The sequence below is a fragment of the Rhagoletis zephyria genome, unplaced genomic scaffold (genome assembly GCF_001687245.7).
Source record: "Rhagoletis zephyria isolate East Lansing unplaced genomic scaffold, Rhagoletis_zephyria_1.1 Rzeph_scaffold_03971, whole genome shotgun sequence".
Classification (NCBI taxonomy): domain Eukaryota; kingdom Metazoa; phylum Arthropoda; class Insecta; order Diptera; family Tephritidae; genus Rhagoletis; species Rhagoletis zephyria.
In genome coordinates this window covers 32,679-46,463 of record NW_016161054.1, presented here as the reverse complement: position 1 = coordinate 46,463, position 13,785 = coordinate 32,679, and the positions used below count along the sequence as shown (strand labels likewise).

The 13,785-nt window shown below is 34.2% G+C and overlaps 1 protein-coding gene across 3 annotated transcripts; it reads right to left on the bottom strand.

Moving 5' to 3' along the window:
* Window positions 1–1,237: 1,237 nt before the first annotated feature.
* LOC108370025 (pericentrin-like) lies at window positions 1,238–3,504 on the bottom strand. 3 transcript variants are annotated; one of them, XM_017625259.1, is made up of 3 exons: window positions 3,038–3,504; window positions 2,222–2,962; window positions 1,238–1,891 (listed from the first exon to the last, which is right to left on the bottom strand). In XM_017625259.1, the coding sequence occupies exons 1-3, from the start codon at window positions 3,485–3,487 to the stop codon at window positions 1,673–1,675; spliced, it is 1,410 nt and encodes a 469-aa protein (XP_017480748.1). In that variant the 5' UTR covers window positions 3,488–3,504; the 3' UTR covers window positions 1,238–1,672. The 3 variants fall into 3 exon arrangements, with proteins under 3 accessions (XP_017480748.1, XP_017480749.1, XP_017480747.1); XM_017625260.1 differs by having other exon boundaries at window positions 2,222–2,970; window positions 3,046–3,504; XM_017625258.1 differs by having other exon boundaries at window positions 1,239–1,891; window positions 2,222–3,013; window positions 3,089–3,504.
* Between the last annotated feature and the right edge of the window lie 10,281 nt (window positions 3,505–13,785).

Genomic DNA, 13,785 nt, shown 5'->3' with positions numbered 1-13,785 from the left:
CCGCTTTGACGAACCGATCCAATAGTGCAAAAACAGTTCGAACCGCTGAACCGGACCGACCAAATTTTTCATCCGGTTCACGTCCCTGGTACATACCACACAGCATCTTAAAAAGGGGCATAACTAAACAAAAATTGGTAGTTTTGCATAAATCAATTCATTGAACTAACCTCCAATTAATTGAATTTTTTTTTCTTCATGATTAATATTTTCTGATCTCATTTTTGAAATGTGCCTCTTTTGAAGATGGTGAACGTGAATATACAGATTTTGCCGTAAATAAAAATTTCCCAGGCTCATTCACAATAGTTAACCCGGTCTCTTATGACTTAACCTCGTTTGTGTTGTTGATCGCTTTTCGTTAACCTATCTAATGTTATTTTAACACTCGGTTACAATATCGACACCTGAGTAGAAGATCGACCTATCTCGGCAACCAGTTCGAAAACGCCCTATCCCCGAAAGCTTTACCCTATTTCAAAACTTTACTGAAAAACACTCTATCTCAGAATTTGGTTGAGGAACGCCTTATCTCAGAATTCGGTTCAAAAATGCCCTATCTCAAATATAATACAAAATATATTGAACATGTGCTAAGATAGAGCGTTTTAGAATCGGCAGCTGAATTCTAAGATACGGCGTTTTTTAATCAAATTCTGAGATAGAGCGTTCTTCAACCAAATTCTGAAATAGGGTGTTCTCGAAAATTTTTCTGAGATAGGTCGTTTTCGATTGGCTGCCGAGATAGGTCGATCTCCCACTCAAGTGTCGATATATAGATTGACCGATAAAAAATATTACTTCATAATTCTTTATAAGTCCTTTTTCTAAAACCATTATACACTTCTATTCAAATGATTCTAAATGATGGAGCTTCATCAAATATATTTCGTAGCTTCTTAACTATAATAAATTCAAAAGTACCGTTCCAGAAAATTTAAAAATGTAGATAACTAAGTGGAATACAGAAAATAAAGGTGCAGCATACATATTTTCATCTTTACATTGTGTAAAGTCCATATCTTCATTTACTATTTAGACAAATACTTGCAAATGATAGTATTTAGTTAATTTATTAACAAACATTATTAGTAAAAGCAACAATCAGAATTGTACACAGAAAATGTTAAAATAAGTAGTTAACGCAAATTAAGCAAATTCGTTAAAAACAATATATATAAACAAGTGTTAAACCCATGTTTTTTATAAAATAAATTCATAGTCCCATTCATAGTACTAAAAATAGAGGATTGAAATGAAATATTAGTAATGTAGTATATTTGACACGGTCGAAAAAAAGGTCAACTCAAAACAGATTTTCGAATAAGTTACAAGAAACATTAAGGCTGTTTTCAAAAATGCATCAATAAAAACGCATCAGTCTCTTTTATTTCTAAATGACAAAAGATGCTCTTATCCAATTTGCGCAACTTAACAGCAAATTGGCATTTCTTTATGATTGGGGAATTAAGAATTTACTGTGATTTATGATTTAGAAAAAAGGATACTGATGCTTTGTATTGATGAGTTTTGTAAAACAGCTTAACTTAGTCATAAGTATTGAGAAGAAAAATCACATATGTACGTATGTAGTAATAGTCAGTTTTTATCCAATAGCAGGAACCGAAAGAAACTTTAAACAGAAAGAAAACGAAGCACATAAACCACCATATCAGCAAACGCAAAAGAACATAGCGTCAGAATACTTGCATATTCCACTCACCTCCTTGGAGGCATTTTCAAATGTACTGCGCTCCTTCTCTTTATCGCGTAGCTGCACTTTTAGGCACTCGATCTCACGCTGAAACTCATCACGCTCCTGTTCCCGTTCGGCAGCTTGCTCTTCGAGGAAGTGACGTGTGGCTTTTAATTGTTTATCCGCCGCGTCAATCTGCATAGTGTGCATTAGGGAGCAATCAAATGTATAAATATTTATTCAAGCGCACATTTTTGTAATCATAATATTAAATGCATACATATTTATTTAAGTTTTACAATTTACTTAAATTCACATAACATGCATTCGCTTGTTGATGTAAGTATAGCATGCGCCCACAAACATACGATCACAAACATAGTTTTATTACATCGTTAAAATTTCATAATAACTTTTCTTTAAAAAGGCTACCACTTGATATTCACTCACACAAAACGGTGGAATAATAATTACTGCATGATTGAAATTGTAGTCTTCATTTCAACAAAACCTTCTTCTACTCACCTGCGATTGCAGATCCTCACGATCCTTTTTTCCGCATTCGACCACCTTCTCGCCTTCGCGACAAAAATCCTCAATCATTTGCAGCAGCACCACGGTAGCATCATTACTGGGCTGCTGTTGCGGCGGCGAAGACAGTATATTGCGTGCCTTCTCCTGCAACTGTGTGAAGCTTGTTGATGATTTATCAGAACCGGAAACTCGCTGGGGGCTCCTAAGCGACCCGTGACCATAGCCCTCCGCATAGTCGGTGTGATTGAGCGAATTGAATTGAGACAATTGATCACGCATCGCCTGTAGCTCCTGTCCTAATTCCGCATTCCTCTTGATTGTGTGTTCCAGCTCTTCCTGCAGCTTGACGCGATCATTTTCCGATTTTACTAGACGATTCTTCAATTCATGCACCTGAAAATTTAGTTCGGAGGCATTACCGCCAGGTGTGGAGAAGAGATCATCATTATTATTCGAACGCTCAGCACGTAACTGGTTCAAATCAGGTGGCAATGAGTTGAGTAGATAACCCTGCTGATGTTTAATATGCTCTCTGTATGTTGGTAAATGTTGTTCATTCAGCGAGAAAGTACGCAAAAAGCGGTGTATGTTTTCCCCCATTGCTGGTGACTTATCACCGACGCTATCTCCCTCACAGCAGCTATCTATTTTCTCCAGACCGCTGGACAAGCTGGATAATCGACGCCTTTGACGTTTATGCAGCTCTTCCGATAAATGCAACAGACATAATGCCTCGGAATTTAAACGCTCTAGACATTCATGCAAATCGAACTCTTCGACTAANGATAAATGCAACAGACATAATGCCTCGGAATTTAAACGCTCTAGACATTCATGCAAATCGAACTCTTCGACTAAATCGCCACTTCTGTTGCTAACGAAATCCACCAGACTAGGATCTTCCACTACCTCCAACAAATTGTGTACATCTGGTATGAAGCATGACTGCTTGTTTGAGCTGAGTGAAGCATTCAGGAAGGAAATATTCATATCCACCTCAGGTGTTTGCTCATCCAAGGTACGATTGTGTGCCACCAGACGCTGCACCTCTTGCATTAATGTGCTATTTATGTCATCCTCACAATTGACCACGCATTTAGCAAGTTCTGCCAAGACGCTCCGGAAGGTCCTGCAGAGTTCTCGTAAATTGTCGCGATCGCTAATTATCTGTTCGAAATCGCGCGCTGAATCGAAAGTTGAATGGCGTTTATTCTTGCGATTCAGCTGCTTTTCATATTCCATTTTTAGGCGGGACATCTGTGGAAAAAAACAAATTTAAAGGGTTGAGAGCGAGGGAATACATATCAAGGATATTAAGAATCATGATTTAATACTAATAGTACGTTAAGTTAAGTTAAGGCATAAACAGACGGCTGCGTTGATCCGGATCAACTCGGGAATTAACTGCAGTTGATCCGGCTCAAGTCCGAGTTAATCCGGATTAACGCTGCCGTCTGTTTAAGCTTTAAGCCTATTTGTAAAGCCGCGCGGGTAGGGTAGTCGATTAGAATAGTAAAAAAAAATCGATGTTCAGAACACATGAGCGCGTCAGATTAAATTATGGTGAGTTAATTACATCGAGCCCTAACCGCCAAAAGGGCGTAAACGACAACCTGTTCGATTTTCTGTTTTTGACGGATATCGATTACCTACCACCATACGCAACAGCTGTCAAAATTTCGAAGTCCTACGAATTACCATTACAAAGTTATAGCGAAATCAATTTTGGCTTAAGTGCTTAATTGTACTCTCTTTACATTTTTTTGTGCCCGCAGTGTCGGTTAAGCCTTTTTCTCCGTGAACAATTTTTCATTGCAGAGGGGAATTGTTACATTTTCTGTAAACGTTTAAAAGTGCCTCTATTTTAAAAGCTTTTATTTCACTTGCTCTGTATTTTTTTTTTTATATATACAAGGAGAAGACATCGAAAGCTTAACCCCCGTAGAGTGGAACTTCAATCCGAACTAAAACTCCTTGCCTTGCTCTCTATGTATGTATGTATGTATGTATTAGGGGTGTTGCGAATGTGGAACTTTAGACATCCGCAGATGAGAATGCGGACGCGAATATCTAACAGCTAACATCCGCGGACGCGGATGCGAATGCGGATGCCAAGTATTTTTAAGAAACAATCAGCATAATGGCGAGATCGTTGTTTAAACAGCGCTTACAAGCCAAACCAGATGTGGCAGGTTTTTCTAAAGCTTTTTAAAAAGAATTTTTCATTCTCATTCCTTTGGCTGTTTCAGAATTTGGGGAATCTGTGATTTAATCAGCGTTTTTCGACTTTAGTTTTTACAATTCATTTTTAATACTTTCTTCTGATGCTTTCCATTTCGACAACCGGTCAGGTACGAGCATGATTTTTAATTTCGACCAAACTCAAATATGTACATTGTTTGTTGGTCCAAATAATGAGACGCGTATTTTTTCTTTTGGCTCGGAAAAATTTTTCGGCCGAATTAAACGCGATTTAGTTTTCAGGCAAAAATCGATTATTCGAGTTGACAGTGAGAATTTTTTTTTAAATGCCCATAACTTTTTCAAAATTTAATAGATTCCAACAGTGTTTTTACTGAAATGTCAGTAATTCTTGTCACTTCAAGATAGAATGACATAATTATTGATTTTCATTATTTAAAATTTTTTATTTAACAATAAACAAAAAGTGCAATTTTTTTTTTAATTTAATTTCTCAAAAAGTGTATTTTTTTTCTCTCAAACTTTTTTACCGGGAAAGGGACACTTTGAACTACAATCAACCCAAATCTCTAATAGCGAAGATTTTTTTTTCTGAGTTATCATTTTTTATAGAAAATATACGTTTTTGTGGTACATACTACAATATTCGTATATTGTTTAACTAAATGGAACATATGTATGTAATATATCAGCAAAAAGTACAGCCGAGATCATTTTTTGTGTATCAAATAGATATTAGAACACACTTTCCACCATACAGTTTCGAAATACAAAATCACATTTTCCCGCTTTTTATAATCGAAACTGTATGGTGGAAAGTGTGTTCTAATATCTATTTGATACACAAAACATGATCTCGGCTGTACTTTTTGCTGATATATTACATACATATGTTCCATTTAGTTAAACAATATAAGAATATTGTAGTATGTACCACAAAAACGTATATTTTCTATAAAAAATCATAACTCAGAAAAAAAATCTTCGCTATTAGAGATTTGGGTTGATTGTAGTTCAAAGTGTCTCTTTCCCGGTAAAAAAGTTTGAGAGAGAAAAAAATACACTTTTTGAGAAATTAAATTTAAAAAAAAAAATTGCACTTTTTGTTTATTCTTAAATAAAAAAATTTAAATAATAAAAATCAATAATTATGCCATTCTATCTTGAAGTGACAAGAATTACTGACATTTGAGTAAAAACATTGTTGGAATCTATTAAATATTGACAAAGTTATGGGCATTTAAAAAAAAAATTCTCACTGTCAATTCGAATAATCGATTTTTGCCTGAAAAACAAAATCGCGTTTAATTCGGCCGAAAAATTTTTCCGAGCCAAAAGAAAAAATACGTGTCTCATTATTTGGACCAACAAACAATGTATTTGAGTTTGGTCGAAATTAAAAATCATGCTCGTACCAGACCGGTTGTCTGGAAATGGAAAGCATCTTCTGCGATTGGTTTGAACAATTTGTGCTTATAGCGAGCTAAATATGTAGGTGGATATGGAAAATTAATTATTATTTCTGGGTTTGAAAATGCTGTAATTTTTTTATTTAATTTGCCTTTGCTGTGCTTTGACTTTGGCATGTTTGCTATGAAATTTCGAAAGCAATTTGTGAAAGCACAAATACATCGCAGTTTGACTATACCCAGTAGAAATCGGTTGTATGCATTCTTGAAGGATGCTTGTTATATAAGTGAATTAGTGTGAACAATTCATGCGTAGTCATAAATTTAAATTCTAGCGAATTGCAAGCGAATGTACGTTGTCGTTGTTATAAGTACATTTCTTGATAAATTTGAAGTGGAATTTTTGTAATATTTTCAGTCTTGTACAAAAATTTTAGTGAACGGACGTGTTGTGCGATACTATTTTCAGCACAAACGGGCTTTTACAAGATTTGCATTTGCATATCTAAATGCTACTTGTTTGTATGTCCCCGTATATTAAAATGTATCAGAAAAGTATCATTTACATATGGGGATCTTGTAAGAATGCTTTAATACTGTTCCATTAATGCATTTTTGTATGTTGGAAACATTAATACAGCCATATGCATACAGCAGTAGTACAAGTGTATGATTAAGGTACGCATACGCTCTGAGAAACCACGCGTGTTAAATGGAAATAAAGGTTCATTTATACTGGCATGTATACACAGCAGCAAGCTCATGCCACCAACAGCGATGCTATATGCTTAAGATTTCTGCTGGGTAACTTTGATATGAAACATCAAATTGGCAGAAATAGGGGATATTATAGCTCTAATCCAATACTTTTCGTGAAAAATCCTGTAAAACTGTCAAACAGCAAAATTACTCTCTGAAGTGAGAGCAAAAATAACAACAAAAAGTACGGGAACAGAAAAAAAAACATTTTTCGTGTAAAAACGCCAACCAGTGATTGCTTAGACACTTTTCATGATTTTACCAGAAGAAAAAGTTCGGGTAAAATCTTGCAACTTCATTCTCTACACAACTCTCCAAAAGTCGCTCTCATTTACAGGATTTTGGAGTACGGGAACATTTTTCCTGTAACTTCCTGCAAGTTCGTGTAAAATCCTGTAAATTCATGGAGTACTGGATCAGAGCTTATATGTGTGTACATACATATGTATGCATGGGAAAATGCCCCAGTCGCTTACCCTTATATGCTTTGCATTGATGGCAGGGTCAATACATGTTCATTATACATATATTTACTTATATTTAGATAATACACCATTACACAGCCAATAAGATCACAGCACAGCAAAAGCACTATCACAGCAAATCGAAAGCAATAAATAATTTTAAATAAACTGCCGATAAAAAGTAAAATACAAATTTCAAAGTTACAGCAAAAGCAAAACAGTTCGAATCAAAATCGAAAATTTTAAAGAGAAGCAAAAGCATTATACCAAAAAGAAGGTAGTTTCATTTAATGACAATCGTTGCTGTTGTTAACCATTTGACTTTTAATAAAATTATGACATTTCATCAAATTCATGCTACCTGATCACTAGAAGAAATATTTTTTTTTTAAGCAGAAGATTTTATCAGTACATTCAAAGATGTGGAATATGATGAACTTGAAAATTATGCCGGCGACATGATTTCGAAAATGGGATTGACGACTAGGTTTCAGAAAGTAGAAGAAAGTTTATACTTACATATCGTCGCTTAAAGTACAAAACCGCGTATCCTCGTTCTGCAAAACCGCGTAACTGACATTTTTTTTGCCAAAAATTGAATTTGCTCACACAAGCTCTTGGCTCAAGCCTGCTCCATTTGTCCTGAAATGCGATTTCTTTGTAAAAAAAAGAGAACCATTTTGAAATATGAGTGTTTTTACTCTCTACGAAATAATTTATGCAACCTCACATACGCAGTTGTGCATTTTGTTGATACGCGGTTTTGTACTTTAAGCGACGATCTGTTAGTTGTTTATCGGAAGGCGGTCTGTTCAAGCCGACTTCAGGTGTTTTGCATAAATTAAAAATTTGTTAAATTTAATGATGATGCGCTAATCACAAAGCCTAATTTTTTGCAAAATCTTATGAGAAATTTAAAAGTAAATTTGAACCGAAACATAAAAAGTTTTCATTTAGGAAGAACATTTTTTAGAATTCGATTTTTAAATCGCAAGATTGCATTCAAAATAAGAAAACAAAAAAATAACAGAATAATGCGCGCGTGGTTTTTATTACAAAATGAAAAGAACAATTACGATGAAGTCTCCTTTAACAGTTTACATTTTAAATATTTTTAATAAAAAAAGGTGCCAACCACATAAGTAAAAAAAGTACCAAGCACTGATAATTGTTTTTGATTTGAAATGTTATTACATTGGTATAAATATGGGAATGAAAATACCCCGATTTATTGTTTTAATATTATCAAAGTGGCAAGGCCGTTGAGTATACTCACAATTTATGAAACTTCAAAAAATTTTATTATCCGTCAAAAGTTGTTTATTGAAACTACCTTCTTTTTTGTATCATGAGCAAAAGCAAAAATAGTAGTGCTTTTGCTGCTGTACTGACAGTTTTTCAAACCCTGTATTATTTTCTGGGAATGAACATTTTGAACACAATTCTGTTTTTAAAGTCGTAGCTGTCAGCCGAATCGGATCAGAATATTGTTATTTAAAAAAAAACAGCCCCCCGTTTTTTATAAGCATTTGAGTCTCAAATATATAGTAATTTTTATCTTATTAAAGGTCAGACCAATAGTTTTTTAATTACTTGAGCATCGATTCTCTTTATAGCGTGCTGCAGCCTTTTTTGTGACGGCAAAAAGGGCGTAAGCGACAAGATCACCTGTTTCATTAAAGATGGACAAATAATACCACCAGTATTATACACCTAACATAAAACGTAATTTGTTCATTGACCTTCACGTTAGTATCTACAGTAATTGCCGTGTTAATAAAAAAAAACGCCTACTATACTACGAAATACAAAATCACATTTTCCCGCTTTTTATAATCGAAACTGTATGGTGGAAAGTGTGTTCTAATATCTATTTGATACACAAAAAATGATCACGGCTGTACTTTTTGCTGATATATTACATACATTGGTTCCATTTAGTTAAACAATATAAGAATATTGTAGTATGTACCACAAAAACGTATATTTTCTATAAAAAATCATAACTCAGAAAAAAAATCTTCGATATTTGAGATTTGGGTTGATTGTAGTTCAAAGTGTCTCTTTTCCGGAAAAAAAGTTTGAGAGAAAAAAAATACACTTTTTGAGAAATTAAGTTTAAAAAAAAATTTGCACTTTTTGTTTATTGTTAAATAAAAAATTTTAAATAATGAAAATCAATAATTATATCATTCTATCTTGAAGTGACAAGAATTACTGACATTTGAGTAAAAACATTGTTGGAATCTATTAAATTTTGACAAAGTTATGGGCATTTAAAAAAAATTCTCACTGTCAATTCGAATAATCGATTTTTGCCTGAAAAACTAAATCGCGTTTAATTCGGCCGAAAAATTTTTCCGAGCCAAAAGAAAAAATACGTGTCTCATTATTTGGACCAACAAACAATGTATTTGAGTTTGGTCGAAATTAAAAATCATGCTCGTACCTGACCGGTTGTCTGGAAATGGAAAGCATCGAGTGCATTTTAATAACCTGATGATTGGAGCGTGTCGTAAGAGAGTTAGAAGGTGGAAAAAAGTTACCTTGACATTCTAGAGCGCGTTAGAATTCTTTTATTTTCTTTATTGAGAAGCCAATAGTTCAAGGATAACGGGAAATCTGATGAATAAGCTGATTTCCACATGCTCAAGTAACAAAAATCGTAAAAAATAAAGATGCATTGACGTGTGCAGAAAAAATAAGTTTAGCATTTTCCATCAGATAAGCTTGAAACACATTTGAAACGACGGGCTACGGACCACAGCTGTCAAATTATTTTAACACGTACTCTTATGTAGATAATTATTTTGGCGACAACACGGCAACTCTGCGACTAGCCAAAAATGTAGCTGTAGCCAGAAAGGATCTATTTCTATTTTTCTAGCGACAGATAAGATTCTTCCTCTTCTTTTATGTCAAACTCAAACAAATTCATGTGTCGCTGCCGCGTTCAAAAAAGTCATGTCGCCGTCGACAAGGCGTTTAGATTATGTAGATAAAACCTCAATGTCGTGTCGTGTGGTGTTGTCGTTTTCGATATGTTTAGAGCTATAATCTTCAGATCATGGATCAGCACGACCAAGCCATCGATATCAACATTCTGTTTGAAAATCTGTTGTTTTTGCATTTAAAAAGAGCCGCCCACAAGCGAGCGTCACGTCCAAATCAGCCTTTTGAATAGGAGTCTCATTCAGATTAATTTAATATCATTCCCGCATTTTTAACCCTTTCGGCGCACTCGAGTTATTCCCTTGAGTGTTTTTGTTTTTACATCTTTGATAGCCTGTAGACACGGTTGCCGTTTTGGTCCAAATGGGCCAAATTTGGTCCATTTCTTTTCGTTTGGTCCATTGGTCCAATTCTTTAAAAAATGGTCCATTTCACAAGCCTTTGGTTATGTTATTATCACCCTCTCACTTCATGCAATAGTTTCGCGTTTTCAATTTTTTCTATTTAATTGTTGAATATTCCGCCCTATGTTGAATATCATTATCATCAGTAAAAGTGACAATACGGCCATCGTCAGCGTTGTTACTGATACGCTAACGATAGTCGACGATGACGATATTCAGCATAGGGCCGATTGGCGACACCTGCTAAAAGTGTGAACTCGCCTTCCCACTGATCTTCAAATATGGCATGGCTAATCATCTGTCAAAGCACGCTTCAGAAAATATCGCGGTTTCTTGATAATTTCAAAATATGGAAAGGTAGCAGAACTTTAATCATAGCATTTAGCACATGAAAATAATATTCGATTTCAATCGAAAAGATATTATACATCTTGAAATTATTACACCACATAAAGTTCTTTCTGATACTGATGTATCAATTTTGCCGCTACTCGACCAATTTTCTACATTGGTAAATGATGCAGACATAATTGAATTTAAATTTCGCAAATTGAAGCTGAGTGAAGGTAACTTCAAAAACTGTACCAATATAGAACGTTTTTGGGATGAAGTAAGTTTGATTAAAAATGGATTCGGTGAAACGGCCTTTGGAGAATTGTGTGTTTTAGTTCATAACATTTTTATTCTGCCTCACAGTTCCGCTGCAGCTGAGCGCAAATTTTTATACCCGAGCGCACTTGTGCAAAACGGTATATTAACTTTGTTCATATAACGGTTGGTTGTTTGTAACAGTCAAAAAGAAGCGAAAACATAAATGCTCAGAATGAATAGCGAAGTGGATCAAACCATGTCTGTCCGTCCGTCCGTGTACACGATAACTAGAGCAAAAATTGAGATATCTCAATGAAATGTATGGTATGTAGGTTTCTATTTATCCAAGGTAGGCTGGTATTGAAAATGGGCGAAATCGGACTGTAACCACGCCCACTTCCCACATAACGGTAATTTTCAGATATACGAAAACTGCGATATTTTAGTAACTACTAAAGATTATTCACTCAAAATTGACATTTACAATAAATTTTAGACGAAAAATAAGAATATTATAGATTTTTGGAAAATGGGCAAAGCCACGCTCACTTATGGTTACATGTGTATATCTTGGTAACCGCTGCACCAATTTCTTACAAACTTGACACAGTTGATGGCCTTTTTAAAATCGGACAATAACCACACTACATCCCATATAACGGTAATTTAGAGAAATACAAAATCTTCGATAAATCAGTAAATATTAAAGCTAATTTATTCAAAATTGATGTATGCAACAATTCTTTACCAAGAAATACGTTTATGACAAAATTTTGGAAAATCGGAGTGGCACCGCCCACTTATGAACAGATATATATATGTTCTACAACCGTTCTACCAATTTATGCCAAACTCGGTATGGTTATTGTGCTTGCCACATAAAAGCAAAACGTTGAAAATTATTTAAATCGGACTAAAATTACGGCCGCTTTTCATATAATAGTAAATTTCATAAATGCTTGAAACTTCAATATTTCGAAATTTAAGGAAGCTAATTTACTCAAAATTGATACACCCCGGCTTACCATGTAGCGGTAGCTTTCGGAAAGGTGAAAAACATATATTTAATACTTGCGCCGGGTATTTAATGCTCGGATCCGCCCGAACTTAGACTTTCTTACTTGTTTGATTTAGCATTAATAAAAACGAAATTAAGAAACAAAATATAATTTAAAACTTTAAATAATATAACGTTAATAATATACAATTGTAATGCACTTTGGATGCAATATAAAAAAAAAAATCTTTATAAAAACTGAATTGGTATATTTTCGTTATAAAGAGGAATAAACTACACTCAATTTCCTGATGGTCCATTTTTTGCCATTTGGTTCATTTTTTGGTCCAAGAATAAATTGGAAATCGCAACCGTGCGTGTAGGCCATTTCGGCGAAAGGGTATACATCATATCGTCGGTCCCCACGAAGAGTAGCACATTTAACTATTCGCGTGGAAGACTTGCACATTTCACTATTAGCGTGGAAGCGTAGCACATTTCACTATTTGCGTGGAAGAGTAGCATATTTAGGGTTTAAACTACATCATAAAAGCATAATTTATATTGGAAATTCAAGTGCTTATTTTATATTTCTATAATTCTATTATAAAATTCATGAAATTCAGACGGTATATAGCGTTTAGTGATCATTTGCTGGAGATCATCCACTTTTCTTTTTTTTAAAGGCATTTTTCCCCTTTAAGCTTTATGCAATTCATATTGTTTTATGGTTAACCATTGAAATTTTGTTTTCAGTATGTTCAATTTCAACTAAAATAAAGTTCATTTAAAAAAACCATGTAGAACCAGAAAAAACCATTGAGAACTGTCAAAAGTTATTTCGAATATACTAAAACGTATGAGGGCTGGCCAAATGGCAGCTTTGCTTCACTTGCTTTAAGCGCTCAAAGTTTCAAATAGGCAAATGTTTTATTTGAAAGCGCTTTGTAGGCTTTTGACAAAAAGGTATGTTCCCGTTCTAAATAAATTCAAACTGCTGCGCCCTTTTATGAACAAAAATTTGCTTACGTAATTAAAAAAAATATATATAATATGAGTAATTTAAAGTTTAATAAAAATTATTATATGTTTCCATATTTATATTTAACATATCGCTGGCTGAAAAGTTGCTGAGTCCATTTTTACAAATTTTACAGGAACTTTGAATACAACATTTTGCGTGTTTAAAGCAAAGCAAAACTCCATACGAATCAAAAGGATTCGATCTTTATTAAAATATTTCGTATTATTTTGGCCTTATCAGATTTTCGGGGCCTCTTCTGGACTTAGAAAATTTGCCTTCCATTGAATATAAATGAGAAAAAATAAAACAAGTACCTTAATCCTTAATTTCTCTTGCTTCCTATATCATGAGGTTTCACAAATTGTGGACTTGGCAACTTTTCACACAAAGCTAGCGATATTTATGATGTCAAACTACTGGTCAGTCGTCTCTTGAAAAATTGGATTTTTTTGTTTTTAATAAATGTACCTATAGCTATATATGTATAATTATTATCATTCCTTTGAAATCCAAAAATTAATTCGCATCAATTTAAAAATAAATCTGAAAAGATTGCTTGTATTTTTTTTTCGGGAAATTTTGTGGGAAAATTATTCTTAGTGTAAGGGAACAGACCTTAATTTTTTAACTACACAGCTGGTAGCTTTGACAGCGTTCCAAGCCGTCATTTGGCCAAACGAGTTTTTGAAGTAAATCAAAGCAAATTAAAGTAAGTAAGGCGTGCAAAGCAAGCCTGCATTGGGCCAGCGCCTT

Bases quoted from the DNA above. Each gene is read 5' to 3' on its own strand.
- LOC108370025 (XM_017625259.1), bottom strand. From the start codon at position 3,487: ATGTCCCGCCTAAAAATGGAATATGAAAAGCAGCTGAATCGCAAGAAT. The intron at 2,963-3,037 runs GCATTATGTCTG...TTAAATTCCGAG, and splicing joins TAGAGCGTTTAAATTCCGAG to GCATTATGTCTGTTGCATTT. The intron at 1,892-2,221 runs GTGAGTAGAAGA...CACACTATGCAG, and splicing joins GTGAGGATCTGCAATCGCAG to ATTGACGCGGCGGATAAACA.